Source organism: Neophocaena asiaeorientalis, unplaced genomic scaffold (assembly GCF_003031525.2).
Source record: "Neophocaena asiaeorientalis asiaeorientalis breed wild unplaced genomic scaffold, Neophocaena_asiaeorientalis_V1.1 scaffold48, whole genome shotgun sequence".
In the NCBI taxonomy this organism is placed as follows: Eukaryota; Metazoa; Chordata; class Mammalia; order Artiodactyla; family Phocoenidae; genus Neophocaena; species Neophocaena asiaeorientalis.
In genome coordinates, this window is record NW_020175526.1 from 446,249 (window position 1) to 469,647 (window position 23,399).

A 23,399-nucleotide genomic window follows, 5' to 3' on the forward strand; every position below is an offset into this window, starting at 1 on the left:
AACTTTTTTTCCCCCCCCCCCCCCCCCAATTTACATTTCTTGTCTTTTGGCCTGGAATGCTTTTCCTGCAATATTCAGAGGCAGATAAAGGAGTTTCTCAAGTGCTGGAAATTGCAAGTAGGTTAGTATGAATGGAGATAGTGAGTGCGGAAGGAGGTCACATTTAAAGGGTTTCTTAAATATTGTGTGGAAACTTGTAGGCTATGCTAGCATTTTGTAGGAAAATTAACTGGAGTTTCCCAAAAGAGGACATGATCAAATGCTGTGGAGAAGTATGGCAACAAGTAGGCTACATTCTTAATAAAAGCAGTGGCAGTGGAGTGGAGTGTGTCAACATGTGACTTAAAATGAGGAGGTGGATATGCATGTATGGAAAAATAATTTAAGGAATTGTGTTCTGCATGGAAACCAAACTGTTTGGTAACTTTTACCATGGGGAGAAATGGGGTCATGCGAGATTGATAGTTTTGTTGTTGTTATGTATTTTGTTTTGCTTCACTTGTTTCCATTGATGAGTTCTGGAAATTGTATTAGGCTCCTGTTAATGACTACAGGAGGGAGGGAAAGGGAGAGAGAGAGAGTGAGCGAGCGGGAGAGAGAGAGATTGATTGAGAGTGCCCCTGAGCATGTAAAAGGGATAGTAGACACTTGGAAGATTACTCTCAAAGAGTTACAGTTCCTAATTCAAATAAAGATTTTTTTTTTTTTTTTTGATAAGAGCAAAGACATTTCCATTTTAACAGGAAGAAAGGTGCATATAGGTTTGGAGATTTGGTGGTAGGAAAATAAGAAAGTTCCTCTCTGATGACTTCTATTTTCTCAGCGTGCACACACAAATATACCATGAGAGTCACAAAGGAACAGAGCTTGTAAGGACTTAGAAGAAAGAGGAAAAGCTACAAAATAATCCTTTCAATAGTGGGAACTGAAGTTAACTAAGAAAATAATACTAAGATTGTGTAGCAGCATTGCATGTCTCACTTGGATTTAGGGGCATGATTTGAAGACAATGGATAATTATGGTTTTGTGATATTTTTCTTGGACAACATTAAACCCTACAGTTTTCCTCTCTATACCTCTATTTGGATTTCTTTAGCCACCTCAAATTAAATAATGCTTTAGACATAATTATTATCTTCCCCCAATACATTTCAGATCTAGTGTGCTCTGAGAAAATTGTACCAGTATTGCCAGTGCAGTTTAAGCCAAGCACCTTAGAGTCATTCTTAAGATTTATCACTCATGAATCTGATCAATTAAATGTATCATGAAATCTTGCTGATTTTACCTCATATTCATCTCCTGAATTTACTTACTCTTATCTATCACCATTGGATCCACTCTTGTCCACTTTCGGACCAATGCAACGAAACAAAAAGGCCAAATGCCTCCAACCATGTTCCTTTCCAATCCATTGCATGTGCTACAGTGAAATGATCTCTTAAACACTACTTTGATCTTATTATTTCCATGCTTAAGACATTGTAATGACCTGTTTTTACCCATTAAATAAAAGTCCCAAATAATAAAAGCCATAAGGTGTTTCTGACCTGGTATCCTCTTCCCTAACTTCATCTCTGCTTCTTTATTCCTACTATCTCCCTGATCAATATTTTAGTGTTTTTCATATCCCTATTGGTCCTCCTCTTCTTTTGGTCCTTTGAAGTCACTGCAGTACTCCTCAAATTGGATAATTTTCCTAATCTTTTACATCTCAGCAGAGACTCTGCTTCCTAAGGGAAGTCTTCTTTGACATCCCAGTCTAAATTAAGTGTCCATATTCACTCCCAAGCTCTTTCTCTTTCCTAGAATAATCATATTTATAATTATTCCTACAGTACCTTTAAGACTCATAAAGGCAGGGCCATGTCTATCTTTTTTACCTTCATAACCCAGTAGCAAGGAAACTTTCTGGCCCACACCTGCTGAAAGCATTTTGTTCAACTACTGAACAGAAAGATACATTTATCTACTTTTTACTTACATTTATATTGTTTCCTATTTCCAAAGTTCCCATGGAGGGTTGAAAAATAGTGTAATATGTGATATCATATAAAGTTTTTAAATTAAAAGGCACTCATTAAAAAGAAATGACTTTTGTTTCATGAGTGATAAATGAGTTCCAAATATGCAGAATATGTAGATCGACAGTTCATGTCTGAGAGCAAATCATGTTTGAAGTGAGAATAGTTTTACTAAAAAGGATGAAAGAAGAAAAATTGGGTAACTTAGCTAAGAATGGTACTGGTTGCTACAGCAATCCTATTATAAGAAAAATAATATTTTAAATCTTCTCCTAATCATTTAACTACAAGAATGTCCCTAATATTATCAAAAAGCTCTTCTTATCTTTCAAATACCTTCACATTTGCTCTGAATTTATGAGAGCATTAAGGCTTTACTATAGCTATAATTAGATCTACTGAAAAAGTACCTTCTCATTTTTTTCAATTCCTGATTATTCATGGGGATGGCAGAAAACCTTAACATGGATTACTAAAACCCCAGATCATTTATAGCACATGAAAATTGGCCCCAATTCATTATGTCTATCAAAAAATTCCTTTGAAATACAAGTTTATCTTTAAGCTTAGCAAATGTTCATTGATACTTGAATAAATGCTCTTAAGTATATATAGTGAGTTTTCAAAATATGAAAAAACGTAGATGGTTGATTAGCTTTATGTTAACTAAGCTCTAAAAAGTAATCAAACCATCAGGTTGATGGTCTTTACTTTGTCCATAATGGGCAATTGGAATATTGAAGTTTGGCTTTATTACCCATTGAGAAGAAAGAAAGATACAAAAGTCTAGGGAATCTACAGAATAAAGAGACTTACTTTGTTAGCATTTACTTACCTGACCACCAACTTAAGAAAAATGTCGGAGAACATTTTCTTCATGTGATTCTAAGTAGTTCAGTGACATTTTTCGTGCCATGCCATTTACTCATGTGTGCATTACATAACAATACATGAACACCTTCTGTGGTCAAACACTGTGATGAGTACTGTGAATGGAAAATTGAATAAGGCACAATTTTTCCCCTTTGTAGAGCATTATAATTTTTATAGTATAAACATGACTGATATTAGAATAGATGCATGTTGAATCAGTAAGAATCTCAATGAAAAGTTCTAAAATGGAGTAAAATGTAAAACAAATGCCTAAAATCTGACTCCTCCTGGAATCAATATAATAATAATAATAATGTGAATTAATAATAATGTGAATGATATACCAGCTCAATTATGCATTCTCTCCATTCTAACAGAATTTTGTGAAGCTTTTAGCACCTACTAATTGGTTTATTTATTAATTCAACAACAAAATTTTGAGTAACTACTGTGTACCATGCCATTCTCTGAGCATAGTGGAAATTTTGTGTTTCTTCAACATAAGTTGTATTAATAATAGCATAAATGAAAATTATACTCAAAGCACTTCTTCAGTTTTAAATACATGAGTATTTACCTTTTATAATATAATTTCTTATAAGCTCCTGTAGCATAAAAATCACTAAAAATATATCTATTCCAACATGTGTAATTTAAATACTTAAAATACATATTTAATTATCTGAATGAATAGCCTGTTATTTATGATTCAGAAACTGATGAAAAATTTTTGAAATTAATGAAAAGATGGTGTTATATGTAATCTGTGTATACTAGTCAAAATAATGACATTATTCACAAAACAAACACTGCATCTGTTCCAGGGAAAAGCTTAGTCTCTTATTTCTTTTGACAGTGTGCAGACCTGGGTTCTTCAAAGCTTCACCTCACAGCCAGAGCTGCAGCAAATGTCCACCTCACAGTTATACCCATGAGGAAGCTTCAACCTCTTGTGTCTGTGAAAAGGATTATTTCAGGAGGGAGTCTGATCCACCCACAATGGCATGCACAAGTAAGGAAACCCATGGACATTTGGTGATGCTAACTTTCACCAGTTTGAAGAAAGAGCATGATGGAGCCTGTTACATTCTATTACCATTTCCCCTAAAACAGGCATAATGTTTAATCTTCCAATATAGTATTTCACCAGATTTCAACCTTCTTGAGTAAGCACTGAGAAATTTGAGTCTTTTTTATCACTTACTGTGAGAAGCATCCATTTTCCCTCATTTCAAATTCAACATCTGAGCCACAAATATGGAATTTTTCCTTTTATTTTATGATTTATTTTAGTGTTCACGATAGACAAACATGACTTTGACAAATCCATTTCCCCGTTTCCGGTAAACCTTTTTAATTTTTCTTTCTCTTCGTCTTCCAAGGCAGCTTTCTGATCACAAAAACATGCAGTACATGGCACTTCTACCTTCTTGTTCTAACCTGGCCCACTAAGCTGCAAAGACCAATGAGAAGGTCATTTATAAAAGAAGACAGGAAACTCTACACAAACATGGAGAACTGGGGGTTGGCAAATCATATTTAAGAGTCAAATATAAAATCAGTTGTCAACTAGGATTTTCAGGTAGCTGTTGTGTTTATTAACAGTGAGTGTCCTTAACTGTTATTAATTATATGATCAGGTAATCTTATAATGAGTAGATGAATATTAAACATTTAATTCCAACAGTTGCAGTGGGTACATCCACATCTATCAATGTTTTGGTGTTTTTGTTTTTCTAGTGTTCCACATGTTTCTGGGAAGGAAACAAATTTATGTGTTAGTTTGCTTCATGGCAATACTTCTTTAGTTTTTCTACCATAGTTTCTATAGCAGATCAAACAAAAACAGAAAATTGAAGGGAAGAACAGTGAATCCCATCTCCCCATAACATTCAGTTTCCATGACGTCCTATGTTTTACTATTTTAGATCCCAGTAAGTTGTAGGTGCTTTCAAAGATGAAGACACATTTTTTTGAAATTTAGTATTCACGGGTATCATACATAAAGACATACAATTTCTTTACTTAAATAATCACAAACTGAAATTTTATCTGAATTTCAGTGTCAGTTTCATCGTGTCAGCGAAACATATTTTCATAATTTCTCAAATCATTGATGTTAATTAACTCTATATTGCTAAAGATCATTCTTTATCACATTCTGATAATTTTATGGGTTAGATGATTACTAATTATAAACAACCCTCTTCAAATAAGTAAATGACATTATTATATACATTTTTTGAGAGGATACATTTGAATTGAGGAGATATAAACAATGATTGCATGTGATGCATATTGGTTTCAGTGGAAATTGCTTCAATTATTCAGAACAAAAGAAAGCCCAAATAGTGGCGGGGGGCGGGGGGGAGTGTTGGCTAGACTGTAGTTTGGTAAATTAGGGAGAGAAAACCATATCTTGACCTATTTAAATTTTATTAATTTTGTAAGTATTCTTTCTTTAAGTAGTCCATGCATGACCTTTATCTTTCTCAGCACAAATGTGAGCCCCCCTTTCTGTAAATTTACTAGGTTTGGGAATGGTGGAGAACCCTGCTCTGGTGGCAAGGACTGCTTAGCTTTCTTTTAGGACCTGAGGCTTTATATTTTCTCTGTCTCCAGGTGTGTGAGTTTCTAATACTGTGTCTCAAAAGAACACTAATTTGTATGCATTTCTCAAAAAAGACTATTGGGAGTCCTGTAGAAGATCTTTCTAATATATAATCTGTGAGTGTGTGTGTTCTGTTCTTAGTTGCATTCATAATAACACAAATTCTTCATATGATGATACCCTTGAACAGATGAGATGGCTTGATTGATGTCTCTTTGGCTCTTTGCTATTAAATTTATGGTTTCAACTACTTTTAATGTTTTTTTCTGGTACTCTGGACAAAATGTTATAAACCTGTAGGAAAAGAAAATCAAACAAAATTCAGTTTCTAATGAATCTGTTCAAATTGAGGGTACTTCTCACAGCTCTACTTTCGTTCATGCATCACATCTATTAGCAGGACAGTGAAATTTCATTACATTATTTTTAGGTGCATGTCAGTCTCAATCTCCACTGGTTACCTCTACTTTAGGGATTCCCTTGAATATGAGTTTTATTTTGAATTTGAGAGGCATATGTGCCCCCACCCACATGCTGAGGGGCTGTTAGTAGCAGAGTCAAGAAAAAGAGTCAGACTCTGATGCAGTTTTTACAGATTTAGAGGAAAGGTGGTAACTGAGGGGTGTATTTCAGTTGGTAGAAAAAAACCCTCAGAAGTTTGATATCTTTTTGAAGTAGACAAATTTCAATTATATTTTACCTTTTTCTCACAAGTAGACCTGTAACATTTTGATCTCAAATTACATTTTCTCCATAACCTTCCACTATTAAATAAATAAGGTAGAGGGAATAGAAAAAAAAAAACCACTTGTATTTCCATCTTAAGTATTTGTTTCAACTTAAAAGTGACTGTTTTATATCGAAGTGTGTGAGGTTGTATGGAAAAATTCACAGGGTTCAACCACAAATATAACTAAAGTGGAGATTGTTTTGTCAAAACTGGCAGCTTTTACGTTATGGGGTTCTTTAATTTTAAGTGACATTTTATAAATGGTACGTAGCTTTCTTATTACTTTTAAATTTAGTCCTCAGTAGTCATGGCTTAATAAATGTTAAGTAGAAATTAACATTAATTTCTATATTTAGAACAGACAGCACATATTAAGATAACTAAGCTATGTCATCCTAAGTAGCTTAATTTATGCTTATGAACCATTCAACTACCATCACAGTCCATTTTATTCTCTGTTGGGAAATCTTTACTACGTCTGAAACAAATATAAATGTATTTTCTCTTTGAGAACATCTGATCATATAATATTAACAGCTGACTGAAGTTGTAACTGAGTATCTAAAAATCTACTATAGAGTCAGACATGATGCAATGAATTCTTTTAAAGACTCTATTTTTTAGAGCAGTTTTAGGTTCACAACAAAATTGAGAGGAAGGTGTAGAGATTTCTCATGTATCCCCTGTCCGCACACATTCATAGCTTGTCCTCGTTATCAACGTCCCCCACCAGAGTAATACATTTGTTACAATTGATATGTAAACAAGGTTAATTCTCTTTAGTCTGCTAACTATTATTTCAGAAATAAAGTAATATACACATGAATATTATTTTTTATTTATATATAAATTTATTCTGCTGATCTTTCAAGGTCAGAACATGTTCATTTTTCCTCTTATTGTGTTTTTGAGAATTATTTTTAAAATAAATTTTAGGTTTCCAATTAAGTAAAATTCACAATTTTGCAGAAACACAATATTAAAGCAATATCAAAGTAAGCAAACTCTTATTACAGATTGCAATGTTGATCAACTACTTAAATCCTAGTTCTTTCTTGACATATGAGGGAGGTTCCAAATTCTGTTGGTGGTTTATCGGTAGCTATGCAATTTATTTTGAGATAAACTAAGGCTACTTTTCTACTTTTTGTGGAATTTGTAGTCAAGAGCCACACTAATAAATCCTATTTCTACCTGTGCTCATTGCTTAGTAAATCCTTCATGTTTACTTCCTAGGTTTCAGAGATGAGTATCACTGAGGAAGTAATCTGTTAAATCCCCAAGGAGAATTTGTCCTTGGACTTGCCAAAGAACTTGCCACTATTTGAATACATAATTTTATTTAACATTTTTTGCATAAATATTTTTACTCCATAATTCTTTACATATACACTAAGCAAAACATCTTTATTTGAATTTGCAACTTTGCCAAGATAAGTCATTTCTATAGTATACCAACCCCACTATTGTTTCTACAAAGGTATAACAAGATTTTTCAAAGATTACTACAAATTGATGACTCTTGCATTCTCCCTGCTTAACAGATTGATTGCAAATCCATTTTTTTTCCTTCAGACCAGAGATTTGTGTAGTAAACAATGCTTAATTTTATCATCTCAAAATTTGTTTTTTTCACTTTACTTTGCAAACCAGGACCCCCCTCAGCTCCTCGGAATGCCATCTCAAATGTTAATGAAACTAGTGTCTTTCTGGAATGGATTCCTCCTGCTGACACTGGTGGAAGGAAAGATGTGTCATATTATATTGCATGCAAGAAGTGCAACTCACATGCAGGTGTGTGTGACGAGTGTGGCGGTCATGTCAGGTACCTCCCCCAGCAAATCGGCCTGAAAAACACCTCTGTCATGATGGTGGATCTGCTTGCTCACACAAACTATACCTTTGAGATTGAGGCAGTGAATGGAGTGTCCGACTTGAGCCCAGGAGCCCGGCAGTATGTGTCTGTAAATGTAACCACAAATCAAGCAGGTAAGTGTGATGTCTAACTAAATCATGTACCTTAGGTCGAGCACTGTCAGTCATCTCCACAGCTCAGGGCAAAGTTGCCTGAGACATGAGAGATGACTTCTCATTATCCAGAGGGTTAGGACTTAAAGTAAAATACATCTTGAAATGCTTTATCTTAGCTCTAAGCAAATAAAAGCTAAGGCTTTCTTAGCAGACACATCCATGGACAGAAAAAAAAAAAAAGATAGGCTTTAATTGAATGTTTTCATTAAAAAATACATTTCTGGCTCAAATCCATTTGTGGCAAAATTTTTTATCCCATAACTTCACACAGTGCAATAATTACAGCTCAGATCTACATTTTTGTTGTTTTACTTCAGGTGTTTTTGTTTAGTTCATTAATTTAGCAGGTAAGCTGGCAGGTTGGTTTGTTTGTTTGGCACCACATCTGAATTTTCTTTGCAGATTGAAATAGGGTTTTCTTACTATTTCTATTATTATTATAATAAAAATGCATGAGATAATTTTTTGGTAAATCCACTTATCAAAATTAAAATAACTATGAACCATTGTACAACCACCATACATGTGAAGATACATCTATATGCCATATGAAGATCTTGGAAATATTAGGGAGTAGTTATTAAGGAGTAGGGAAAATAGTTCTGCTTGAACTACTAATTCCCCTAAATTTTCCCCTCAAATATTTAATTTTTTTTTTTTTTTTTTTTCAACCAGGGAAGCCCAAATATTTAATTTTAAGTAAACAATATAGAAGAATTATTTTCTGTTAAAATAAAAACCAAAGATAAACTATGGCTGAATTAATAACTCATTATGTGGCAAGAGTCATTCAAAGCCTATGGGTAACTTATAACTTGTTTTTGTCAACAGCAAGTACATGGGCGGAAAGAGGCATTAAATGTAACTTTCCTTCTATTTTTTGGCCAAAACTCTCAGTCCAAGCGCATAAGCTTGTTACCTCATAATTACCTCAGGTGGGCTTTTGTGGGTGAGGACATCTTTGCCGGTAGAGCTCACAATGCAATAGGATGTGTTTGACTGAATCGAATCAGACTTAATTCGTATAATGTTAGTATAAGTTTGTAGGTGGTGGAATGATCTGGTTGACAAGAGAATGCTGTTGGTAATCAAGTTTTGGCCGAAATAATTTGAATTATTGGATGTGTCAGGTAAATGACGTGGTTATCTCTTGAGAATAAAAAAAAGAAAACACATGCTATTGAGTTCATAGTTATGTTTGAGTGATAAAACTGAAGAAAACATTCAAAAGTGGCCCAGATAATATACAGGTATGTGCGTAATTCACTAAGAATCATTCTAAGCACTCTAGATGTTCTCATCCATGTTGAATACATGCCAATAGCATTTTTTTATTCCATGAGAAAAAACACGGTACATGTATACACCACTGTACTCAGTGAATCCTTTATATTTTCTCCATTTACTCCCTAACCTAAGGTTGAACTAATAAAAGTGCTAAAAAGAGCTAGACAAAAATAGTGAAAATTAGGTTTTCCTTCAGTATAGACTCAGCTTCTGGCAATACTAGTGTATGTTGATTTTCCATCGCAGTGTCTAGATGCCACAAGTGCTCTGTGAATGTGAACTGCCTTCCCACATCAGAAAAATACTGGCATTAAACATTTGATTTCAGGCTTCATATGCAACGTCTTTCAAGCTTACTTGGTTCTACCTGTGAATCTTTCATTAACATATTGAAAGCATATTGAACAATCATTAAGAGTTGTATCCCTTTGGGAGGACATTTTCTAAGCTTGCATAACTTTCTTTGAAAGATATTTCTCTGATGAACTAGATGTAAGAAATGACCATTTATTTTTTAAATGATGTTATTAATAAATGTTTGGTCTAGTTGTCTTTGACTTGCTGGCCTATTAGGACTGCAAAGTGTGTTTTTTATTTTTTCAACTATAAATACCTTAAATATCAAGAAAGAATAATTTTTATCCAGCTGTTCAAGGCATGGCTATCATGTAAAACAAACATTTGTATTCAGAGCAGAAACTTTTGGTTGCTGCTTCTTTTCCCCAAGTTCTCAGAGTACACATAGTGTAAAATCACCACAAAACTACCCCAAAAAAAACCAAAATAAGAAGGGAGATTTTCGTAGTATCTGACATTTCAGACCAACTAAGTCTCAATTTCCACAAAAATTATTAACTTCAAGTAGCTCCTAAAAGCTCTTAGATTCAATGCCACTATGCTGGACATTTATCAAGTACCATCATTATAGAAAGTGGGCTGTAGTAGTTGGTTTTAATGTCTGAATTTTTCTTCAGCATTAAATTGAAGAAAGTTATCTGTACCATATGCGGTTTTTATATAAAACTTCTTTCAGCAGATTCCAACATTAGTTTTATTCTCCTCTAAGGAGTGTTTTTTGAGAAATGCATTTGTTTCTTAATTGATTTATCTCAACTTTATAATTTTTTGTCATTTTCTGATTGATTTATATTTGTGACAAGAATGTGATATATGAACTGTCCAGATTCAAAATTATATTCAACAAGTACAAGAAGAAAAAAATAGTAATTTTTTCAAGATGAGAATTGTGCATTAAGCTAGAAACTGAAACTGATTAGATAACCCTGGCTCAGTCTATAAAAGGAAATAATGATTTCGTGCCGAGGATAGTGATTAAATGATTAATTTATGGATGTTTATACAGCATTTAAGACATTTTTCCAGCTATTAAATCATTATGGAGTCTAGCATCTTGCTTTTGCGTGTTGCCTGAATTCAAATGATACTATTTTTGCATGTAATTTAATAGTCAAGTCAAAAGATGAAGTTTTAAGAAAAGCTAAATACTATAATTAGTTGGAATTTATGGGCCTTGTAAAATGCAGCATAAGTACTTAGGTTGACAAGGAAAGAATTACAGAGTTATTGCGGGGATTATCATGGTCAAGAAATATAAACACATATGAAGGGGGAAACTGAGGAAAAAAAAGTAATTTACAAATGGACTTGAGGACACAGGGTGGGGGAAGGGGGAAGCTGGGGCAAAGTGAGAGTAGCATCGAAATATATAAACACTACCAAATGTAAAATAGATAGCTAGTGGGAAACAGCAATATAGCACAGGGAGATCAGCTTGATGCTTTGCGACAACTTAGAGGGGTAGATTAGGGATGGTGGGAGGGAGGCTTAAGAGGGAGGGGATATGTATGCATATGGCTGATTCACTTTGTTGTACAAGAGAAACTAACACAGTATTGTGAAGCAATTATACTGCAATAAAGATGTATTAAAAAAGACAAAAAGGTAAAAGAACAGTGTGAGAAGGGGAAAGTGATAGGAAAATACTGCGTTGGCCAAAAGATTCATTCGGGTTTTTCCGTAACATCTCACGGAAATGTGAATACTTTAATCACATAAAGAACTCTAATAGTCAAATTGCAAAGTGGATAAAATAATGGATATACAAGCCATGCTTTATTAAACTCAAACTTAGAAAAGGAATAAAATTCATTGAGCTCCTCCAGTTTTCTAGTGATTTTGTCTTTCTATGCAGTGCCTTGTTTTAAAAAATTGATGTACATTTAGTAATTTTTCTTTATAGAAAAAAGCATTTAGATTATTAACATGACAATGCTTCTGTTGTTCTCACCTGTTGTTCTTCTGTTTTATTATTTTAGGGCATCTAAAAGTATATATCTGTTAGATAGATGGATAGATGGAGGGTGATATATCAACATAGGATGAAAATTAAAAATCCCATTGAAGCAATTACTTTAAATGTTTCATTAACTGCTTACAAAAGAGTGTGCATTTATAATGCTCTTCTATAAACATATTTAAAAAATTTTTACTTTAAAATAATTTTGCACTAGGCATACTTTATCAAGAATTAAATCATAAAGCTCTTTTAATATATGCAAATGTATATTTTATCCCTAGAAAGAATAAGCTCATTCTAACTGAAAAACCAAAAGTATTAACACTTTAATTTGCAAAGATACAGAATCTTAATTCTGAGCTGAAATAGACCAAATTTTAATTGTTTTGAAATAGTCTTAGACTCTTGGACTTTTTCCTCACAGCACTTGATTAACATGATATGAGTTGCAAAGTGCAACAAACACTTTGGAGGGAATGTCCCAACCTGTCCCAGACTATCAGAAATATCACTAAGAAATGTGATTACTGTATTTCGAAGGGTTTTATTTCTTGGTTCTTCCAAAGGTGTCTGGGGGACATGATAATCCCATTTCATCAAGTACTTTCAATTTGATGCCATTCATGTAATTGTCCAGCATGATGTCTCACAGGATGTGGAGATGATCAGGGTTCCTGAGACTAAATTATGCTGTAGAGTTGGAAATTTAAGAGAATGCTGAATTGAGATGGTAAAAGTACATAGTTGTTCCTGAGAAGAGGGCAACAAATGTTTTCTGTTGGTCTCTATTGATTGAGATGTTAAAAAAAATGTTCATTGTCACTTGCTAGATTATTACTATGATCATTCTGAGAGTCTTTGCTGATTTTCTTCAGTGGAGAGAACTTATTGGCTGTATTTGTAATCACCACTTGATTAAATGTATTGTTTGCCAGGATTAGTTTGTCTTCTATACAGATTAAACAGGTAATTTAAATCGGCATGTTGGTAATCCCCACTCTTTATTCCTTTACTTTTTATGGTGACACTAATTGCTGCATTCCCCCCATGGATCCACTAAAGGTGTGTGTTTACTCTTTTGGCAGGAGGGTGATGCTTTAGTTTGGTCATTACTACAGTTTTACAGCTTTTACTGCATGAGCCTCAGAGACAAAGGGACATTTCTTCCAGTTGAAGAGAAAGTCTTCCAAATATACACCAGTAACCTGGTGAAATAATCAAAGAATTGAATGTGCCAGTTGTAATATGGGCTCAGGACAAAATCTCATTCATCACATTACCATCATAGCCTCCATTCAGATCAGGGTTTCTTGGTATTCCGGATTCACTTGGATTAGTGTTAGCTCAGAGGCAGTTTTCTATAATTTGTGGAATCTATATTCTATACCCTAGTTTGTAAATCTAAATTTAGATCCAGAAATCTACATTTTATAATCTGGGCGGTAACACTCCCCCTCCCACTTATCTAGAAATGGCCAGAGATTCGTCTCAGATAAACTAAGAAGGAAAATGTATAATGTTAACATATGTTACTATTGCACAGTCCTTCTTAAGGACAGTCAACTTTCTCTTCTTATTTAGGGGTTATAGGGTAAGTAGACTAAATCAGGTCTAGGAATTCGTGAGAGACCATGACTAACTAGGTCACTAAATTTTGATGTGTATTTCTCAGACCTTCATATCATTAGTGGTACAGATCAAATGGCCCATTATTTCAGTCGCTAAATGCCATCGTACTAGACTTTTTCCATTCACATCTGCTGCCTATTATGAAATCTGTTCCCACTTTCCTTCTAGTGGTAAAGTGCTACTACTTGGCCTCTGCCATACTTGAACCCTAAAGAAATCAAGAAATCATTTCACTGCATCTTCAACCTCTGTGTTCTCAAGTATAGAGAACAGCAATTTTAGAGATTTTATTTATAAAAGTGGCACTGTCCTCATTAATTTATTTCTCATCATTATGGTAATGAAATTGTCTTCTGGGTCCTTTCTAAAGATGTAATTAGTGGATAGTTTCATAGGTCTTGGAAAATAAATCCACTTTAACATTCCTATTTCAGTAGGTCATTTAATCCCTTCTTCTACATTAAAACAAGGAATTCCCAGTATCTGAACTTTATTTAAAAACTTAGCCCACCTTTCAGTCCAGATTTTGGTCAACTAATTGAAGAAGCATTTAGCACTTGTGATAGCTACCTGGAGAATGACATTGGATCCAGAATCTCTAATCATGCATTTATACCAGCTTGAATGAAATTGTTTCTCGCTTCTCTGTAAGGAACACATAGAATCCATTTTCACACATATTTCCTATGCTTTTGAAGATTTAAGTTACAGAATCTTGTGAGACTCATATTCAAGGAGCTTCTTGTCTCCAGTATTGACCAGGTAGTTGGCTGCCAAGAGGATGTTGAGATCTTGAGTTCAGATGGAGTAATAAGTTTGAGCAGGAAGACAAGTACTTCCTTCTATCAGTTAATGATCTTAGATAAGGTATTGAAGACATGAAGGAACAACTTCTTCAGTGAAGTGTGGGACAGCTTAATGGTAGCAGGAGAAACTCAATAAGATTTAGAAGTTGAGAATATTTTGAATCATCTGTATTCTCCTACATATCCACATTCCAATGCTCAGGGTTTCACTCTTTTTTTCCGGTCAGTGGCCTCATTTTCTCATAAGACAAGGCAATAAAGTCAATCATTTTAGCAGTTCAGGAATTCTGTGGGATAATACTTGTTTTTGATGTGCAGTTCTGTCATCCTTTTCACCATTAAGAGGACGTGAGACACGGCAATGGAGACTCTCTGATCATCTAAATATGACTTGAGCAGATAATTTAAACTTTGAGAAGCTAATTTTGTTTCTTTAAATTCTGCAGTGCAGTTAGACACAGGCTATCCTTCCGATATTGCTTATATTTCTCATGCTTTTATGGTACTAAAACAGATGGAATTTGGTCACCAAAAATATTATCCTCAAGAATCACTTTATTTGAGGTGACCAGAGGTGATAAGACATATGCCCCGTGTTGTTAGATTACCATCCTTTAAAACTACATAGGTTCTTGCTACAATGAAATTCAACCAGTCAAACCACTGGTCCAAATCCCCATTCCTTTAAAAGACTGTTGCCTGTGACACTTCTCTTTGGGGAACATTTTTTGGTTTTAATGTCTATTTTCTTAGTTGCAAACAAAATTTCCTCTGGTTTAAACAGAAAAGCCCTTTAATAAAAGGTATTAAGTGGCTTATACAATCATTGAGAAAAATAGATTCAAATATTAGAGGCAAGTTTCAGGAGAAATGCCCAGTACTCTACCAGAGATCTGGCCTGATGAAGCGAAACATTGCCACTGCAGCTGTCAAGCAATAAATGGCAGGCACTTTACTTTATTTCAGTTGCTGCTGCCATTAGTAGCATTGCTATTTTGGACTCTCAAATTGAAGCTACTGAAAAATCTTCAGATTTGCCACCATATTCAAACTATGATATCCAATGAATTTGTTCGAATTTGAATGAAAATTTCTACATAAAATTGTTAAGCAAGTTATCTCCATTATTTTGAAAAAATCTGTTTTTTCAAGTAATTAAGGTTTGTTTATCCTATCTTTCTCTTTTTCTTCCTCCCTTCCCCCTTTCTTCCTTCTTTCTTTCCTTTCTTCCTTCTTTCTTTCCTTTATTCTTTCTTTCCTTCATTCTGTATTTTCTTTGTATTTCAGATGATGTGAGTTGAGTTAATAATATGCCTTAACTCATGGCACATTACCATCTTTGAGCTATGCAAGGTCCTCACCTGGTTTATATATTTTCTTATGTACTGCTTTTATCCCAAATCCATTTTCCTAAACAGCAGCCTTTTCATGGATTAATTGTTTATTTCTATTCATAGGTATTCTTATTAAAAGTTTATTTAGCATTGGATGCATGTGTTTTTAATTTCATGTAATCGTTATGTTAAATATCTCATTCTGACTACTAAATTTTTCACCACAATCAAAATATTTTATAGATCCACTTATATTGCTTTTGGCCATCTAATGTGCTGCTTATAACTGTCTTACATCCACTGCACTTTACACACTAATTCACCCAGGGACAAAGACCCAGATCCTTTGACTACCCAATCTGTGGGCATTTTTTATTCAATTTTAAGCCCTAATATAGTGATGTTCATTCAGTATACCCAAATTTTATTTTATAAAAAAGGAAAAAAACTCAATAAAACTGTAGGTCACATTTTCAGTTCTTTTCCAATTTCCCTACACAGTGTACCTAATATAATTTCATTGTCTTCAAAATAAAATACACAGAGCAGAAACTGTGTGCATGTGTGTGTGTGCGCGTTGAATCTGTTACACAGAGCAGCAAATTAGTGTGTTGGTTAAAGATCTAGACTGTGAAGCCAGACTTTCTGTTTTCCATGCTCTCTCTGCCACTTACTAGCTATGTGACATGGTAAGTTACTGAAACCTTCCAGAATCTCAGTTTATCCACTTGTAAAATGGAAAAAAAAAATAGTATCCATAACATTGGATGGTTGTGAGAATTAAATGAGTTAATATCTATAACAAAGAGTAATGCTTAGCACATAATAAGGTATTGATAAATGTTACTATAGTAGTATTTAAGAAACTTTTCAGTAGTATTCCAAATAGTGTGAGTTCATAGAAGAAACTATGAGATAAATAGCTTTTAGACTTTATGAGTATTATATAGACAAACTCATTGGTGAAGAAAAATAAAAAGAAAAAAATTCAAAAGTGAAAAATAATATATAGAATCAGTGATGCTACAGGTAACAAAAGCAACTGCTTCAAGTTTGGAGGAGTAAACTGAGATTTCATTTTCCAGTGGTGACTCTATCTTCAATGATTTCTTAAAACACTGAGTTTTATATTGGCATTGAAGTTTTTCAATTCAATAAAATATCCACAGCAATAACATAAAGAAACAAGAGAATAACAGCATCAAAGTAAGAGCAAAAAGGGGGAAAATACTTTGTGTATAGAAAATAGTCATAATTTTCATTTTCATCAAAATGTATTTGGAAAAATACAAATTTTGTTAGCTACATCATTTTTGTTTGTGGACAAATATTAATTTGTCAATTATTGACGTTTCTAAGGAAATATGTCTAGAGACAAATGTTTTGTTTAATTACATATCATGAATATCTGTACATTGGCCTCATACTACCAACAAAAATCTTTTAATTTTGCCAATTGAAGCTGCCCATCCACATCAAAACTTGGCTTAAGTGAGGCACAAGTTCTGATCTTTTCCTACGCCTATTTGCTGTTTTGAAAACATGGTTCAAAAATGAGACACTAATCTGATGAATTTCTCCATAATTCATCTCTAGTGTATTTAATAAGGATTAGCAGATGGGGTGGAATATTTTTAGAAATCCTCAAAATACTTGTCTGGTTCACTGACAAGAATCTTTCTAGAGACTTCTCTGGTTTCTAAAAGAGACTTCAGAGACTTCTGTTCCTTCTTTTTTTCCCTTTCTACCTACTGTGGTACCAATAACAGAGACTATGATGGCTAGCATGTTTCAGCACTTACTGTGTGCACATTGCTATGCGAAGAACTTTATTTGCATTTTCTTATTTGACTCTAGCAATATCTTCATGACATAATATTATTATTATTCCCATTTTTAGGATGAAGAAACTGAAGTTTAAAGATCTGAAGTGATTTGCCCAAGGTCACAAATCTAGTAAGTGAGGGAATAGGAATCCAAACCATGAAATTCTTACTCTAGAGCTACTGTGCTCTGAATCACTAGTACATATTGCTGTTTCCTCTGCCTGAAGCCTATTTCTTACATCATTGTCCTAGATAGCTCAGTCTTCAGATCTGCTTAAATCTCTGCTTCCATAAGAAAGTTTGCTCTGCTCTCCAGTTTGGGCTTGCCTCTCTAAGGTAACCTGGAGCACAGGCAGTGTAACTATTTGCTTTCTTATCTATTTTTCTGGAATCTTCCCCTGGGGATCACAATAATGCCTGGAACCTGTGCTTCTTAAAATATTACCTAAAATAATGAGTTCAATTGTTTCTCTATTATTTGAATTAATGTTATAATTTCAGTTACTGGTGTGATGTGTAATGTGTTTCTAAATTTTTCGTAATTCTTCAAATAATTACGTGCTAAGGTTTTGTTTTCTTATTTCTGTTGAGTGCCTCTCCCCACCCCCTCTCTTTTAAATTCAGGATCCAGACACAGAGCCCTAATTGTAATTCATAGGTTTAGGTTTTATGGAACTCTGAAATAAGACATTATTATTTAAGGTCTACTGCTTAGCTGGCCTTCCTACTTTCTTAATATCTGTTTCTTTAGACACTCTAATCTTGACAAAAGGATTCACTGCAATTGACCGAACTCATTCCAGAGAGGAATTTTGTATAATGATTGCTGTGCTATTTAAGAGCAATTCATGGTGTTTTCAATCTATAGTGTGTTTATGAGTTACTTACTCATGAACTGCACAGTCTGCATTTATGGTTCATTATATCCAAGGGAGGGCCCGAGAATCTGCATATTTTAACACACACACACACACACACACACACACACACACACACACAGAGTCAGTGATTCTGCAATATTAACACACACACACACACACACACACACACACACACACACACAGAGTCAGTGATTCTGCTGCAGGGTGTGTTTAGCCCACATTTTGAGAAAAATTACACTTGCGGGAGGTTATGATATTTGTTTCCTGTCCCTCCTCTCTAGGGAAATGGTGACAACGCTTAATCAGGTTTGCTTGATGTTGCTTTTCTCAAAAGCTCTTTACCTGCTGATTTCTGTTTTTGTGCCAGCAATGATTTTGTTAATACTATTTTCTTTCTTTCTAATGTGGGTACTCTATTCTGCCTACTGCTCACCTGGAAGCTAGTTTTAAACTCTGCTCTTCTGTGTAATTCTGGTTGCAAACTCACTCCCTATTTAACAGAAACATGGTCAAAAATCCATTTCAAGTGTGAACCGTCATGTGGTTCAGTTCAGAATCAGAGCAACTCACTCAGCATTTGAACTGTTCAATCATTCATCTCATTGGCATGTATGCTGTGAACTTATTTGTGTAAAGATGCCTATTGTAAATTGATATGCATAGAATATCAAGTTGTTTAAAACCTCACTCTGAAGTGCTGTTGCTCTCTAGTCCTTGAGAACAAAGTTCTGAAAGCATTCCCAGTGACCTGGCATCATGTAAAGCTTCTTAGTGTGCTCTTTAGATGTAGCATAATACAGATGCGAAATCATGTTTAAATCAAGCATATCCATGAGTCCTCTATTAGGTTCTAAATGAAGTTTACTTAGAATACTGAGATGTTTTTTGTACAGCATGTCGAAATGATTTGTTCATGTGATTTTCCTGAAATTGACTGCCATTCATTCAAACATCAAGTATTTATTCAGTACCTCCTGCATTCATCATATGCTACTGAGCATTCTGAAAGATACAAAAGCAGTTGAAGTACTCCATCCTACTCCAACCTTAGAAGTTTTTATTTTCTTGCTAGAGAATTAATGAATTGAAGAATAAAGTCTAATAAAATAAAACAGAAGAGAACTAATGACAGTTTGAGTATTAAGCGCAGCAGCAATAGCATCAAATTCATTATCTTTGGATGACGATATGGATTGACTTGTTGACTTCACATTGTTTTTCTCTGTATTTTGCTTCCTTTATCACACATACATGTCTGTAGAGGCATTTATTCAAATCCACTTAGGATATACAGTTGCATCTATTAAAAATAGATGATACACCATTTTGTAACTGCCCTTACATCTATTTCAATAGTCATGCCTTGTTTGGTGAACATCAATACCAGAGTGATCAATCTTTGCTGATAATGACCTATTATTGAATGATATATTAACACAAAATGAAGTGACAAAAATTATCTTGAGATTATTTAACTGTTGGGATAATTTTAATTTATTCTGTTATATCTAATTTTATTAATATTTGACAGTCCATTTAATACATTATTGGAATTCAGTCAGAGCAAATTACCTATTTGTAGCTTGGCACACAAACACCAATATCTTCTTTGTCAAAACAAGCATCTAGCTTGAAGAATGTGTTTGAAGATGTGAAATGTTTTCCATTAAACAAAATATGCTTGCAGTGCTGGCTTTTTGATCTCACTTTTTACAAATTTTCTTCCATTAGTAAGAAAAGAGAGCCTAGATTATTGAATCTTCAAGCCTAAAAGGCCTGAGGATATGACCTGTACTGCAAACCGATGCTTAAACTACAATTCGAGCAATGATTTCCCTTAGGCTTGTGGTAGAGAACCACATACAAATACAGTATTATTCCAAACAGTGCAGTTTCTCTGCTTTAATTACATCTATGTATTTAAAGTATATGAATTTAGAGGGTGTCTATCTATTTTTTAAACAATCTTTATTTTTCCCTAATAAAACAGTAAATGACATTTGAAGATGAAAACTTTCATCATCCTATAAATTACTAACCTTTCAAGTTATAATTTCTGTCATCAACAGTATACTCATATTAATAAGACTTTATTTGTTATTACTTATACTTAATTAACCCTTTATACACTATAGATATAGAAAGAAATAGTTCTATTTCAGAAAAAAACCTTTGTTTGTAGAGAGTAAATTAGTAGTGTTTTTAAGTTATTATTGGTAGTAATGGGAATGGTGGTAGCAGTTTAGCAGTGTGGGTTTCTCCTTTTCCGGTTTACAAGGCCAGAGTATTTTGTTATACTACAAAGACTCTTCACTTTAGGAGTTTATTTTCGATAAGACTAGTTACTGGTATTAACACTAGGATTAAGAGAAAATATAAGATGGATGCTATTTGGCCTACAATTATGTATGGGTGTTCTATGGGTTGGCCTCCAATTCATGTTAGAGTTAGGAGATCTGTGACTAGTACTCAGAATAAGAGTTGGCTGAAGGGTCGGAATATTATGCTTCGTTGTTTAGATGTGTGTAGTATTGGGATGAATATTAGAACAAAGATTGAGAGTAGTAGTGCTAAAACTCCTCCTAGTTTGTTGGGAATTGATCGTAAGACTGCGTATGCAAATAGAAAATATCACTTATCTGCAGGGGATACATTCCAAGACCCCCAGTGGATGCCTGAAACCTTGGATAGTATGGAACCCTATACATCAGCGGTCCCTACCTTTTTGGCTCCAGGGACCGGTTTTGTGGAAGACAGTTTTTCCATGGACAGTGGAGGGGGTGTGTGAGCAGTAATGTGAGCAATGGTTCAGGCAGTAATGTGAATGATGGGGACTGGCAGATGAAGCTTTGCTGGCTTGCCTGCTACTCACCTCCTGCTGTGTGGCTCAGTTCCTAACAGGTTGCGGACCAGTAGAGGTCTGTGGACCAGGGGTTGGTGACCTGTGCTATACACATATACTATGTTTTTTCCTATATATTCATATATACATAAGTTAGGCACAGCAAGGGATTAACAATGATAACTAATAATAAAATAGAACAATTGTAACAATATACTGTAATAAAAGTTATGTCAATGTGGTCTCTTTCTCTCAAAATATCTTTTTGTACTGTACTCACCTTTTTTCTTCTTGTGATGTGAGTTGATACAATGCCTATCTGATGACATAAAATGAATGACCTTGGCATTTTGACATAATGCTAGGCTGCTATTGACATTCTGATTATTTGTCAGAAGGAAGATCATCTGCCTCAGGTGGTCCAATGTGGTCTCTTTCTCTCAAAATATCTTTTTGTACTGTACTCACCTTTTTTCTTCTTGTGATGATGTGAGTTGATACAATGCCTATCTGACGACATAAAAATGAATGACCTTGGCATTTTGACATAATGCTAGGCTGCTATTGACATTCTGATTATTTGTCAGAAGGAAGATCATCTGCCTCAGGTGGTCCTGGATCATTGAGCCATGAAGAAGTGGATTTTTGGATGCCAGGAGCAGAGGATGTTGATGGTTGGGGATCCTAGGTGGGATGGAGCGGGTCAATGAGAGATTTTATCACATTACTCAGAAGAGTAGGCAATTTAAAACTTATGCTTGGCTCGTGGGTGAGGCCTGTAGGGGGTGGAGCCAGGAGGAGGAAGTTCCTAGGGACCCTGGGGATGGTGTACACACTGCGAGTCACTTGTCAGCACTTGTCTGAGGCAGAGGCATCACCACGCTGGACCTGAGTGTCATGCACAACAAAGGATAGCCCTCGCACACATTACAGCCTTTCCACTAGGTGACCGAGTTGTATTTCCTTTTAAGTCTTGTGGATCTTCTGTTGGAAGCCATTTCTTCAAGTGTTTCTTTCTTGATGGTTGCCTCTCTTCACACCCCTGAGCATTTGCCTTTAAAAGTAGTTCAGGAGAGGGGAAAGATGGCAGAAGAGTAAGACATGGAGATCACTTTCCTCCCACAAATACATCAGAAATACATCTACATGTGGAACAACTCCTACAGAACACCCACTGAACGCTCCCCAAAGGCAAGAAACTCCCCACATACCTGGTCTGAGCCATGTGGATGAAAGGCTGTTGGTGCTGCAGCCAGGAGTCAGTGCTGTGCCTCTGAGGAGGGAGACCCAACTTCAGGACACTGGTCCACAAGAGACCTCCCAGCTCCATGTAATATCAAATGGCAAAAATCTCCCAGAGAGCTCCATCTCAACAGCAACACCCAGCTTCACTCAATGACCAACAAGCTACAGTGCTGGACACCCTAATCCAAACAGCTAGCAAGACAGGAACACAACCCCACCCATTAGCAGACAGGCTGCCTAAAACCATAATAAAGCCACAGACAAACCAAAACACACCACTAGACGTGGACATGCCCACCAGAAAGACAAGATCCAGCTTCATCCACCAGAACACAGGCACTAGTCCCCTCCACCAGGAAGCCTACAAAACCCACTGAACCAACTTTAACCACGGGAGACAGACACCAAAAACAACGGGAACTACGAACTTGCAGCCTGCAAAAAGGAGACCCCAAACACAGTAAGATAAGCAAAATGAGAAGACAGAAAAACACACAGCAGATGAAGGAGAGAGATAAAAACCTACCGGACCTAACAAATGAGGAGGAAATAGGCAGTCTACCTGAAAAAGAATTCAGAATAGTGATAGTAAAGATGTCCAAAATCTTGGAAATAGAATAGAGAAAATGCAAGAAGCATTTAACAAGGACCTAGAAGAACTAAAGACCACCAAAAGACACGGACTGGCTGAATGGATAGAAAAACAAGACCCTTATATATGCTGTCTACAAGAGATGCACTTCAAACCTAGGGAAACATACAGACTGAAAGTGAGGGTATGGAAAAGGATATTCCATGCAAATGGAAACCAAATGAAAGCGGGAGTAGCAATTCTCATATCAGACAAAATAGACTTTAAAATGAAGACTATAAGAAGAGACAAAGAAGGATACTACATAATGATCAAGGGATCGATCCAAGAAGAAGATATAACAATTGTAAATATTTATGCACCCAACACA

At 35.0% G+C, this 23,399-nt stretch overlaps 1 protein-coding gene across 4 annotated transcripts in view; it reads left to right on the forward strand.

Moving 5' to 3' along the window:
* EPHA5 (EPH receptor A5) overlaps nucleotides 1-23,399 on the forward strand; it is a 314,725-nt gene that overhangs the window by 131,453 nt on the left and 159,873 nt on the right. For all 4 annotated transcript variants that reach the window (XM_024768966.1, XM_024768968.1, XM_024768967.1 and 1 more), the window contains exons 4-5: nucleotides 3,755-3,910; nucleotides 7,893-8,228. In XM_024768966.1, the coding sequence (XP_024624734.1) occupies nucleotides 3,755-3,910; nucleotides 7,893-8,228 (492 nt within the window). The remainder of the gene's footprint in view (nucleotides 1-3,754; nucleotides 3,911-7,892; nucleotides 8,229-23,399) is intronic.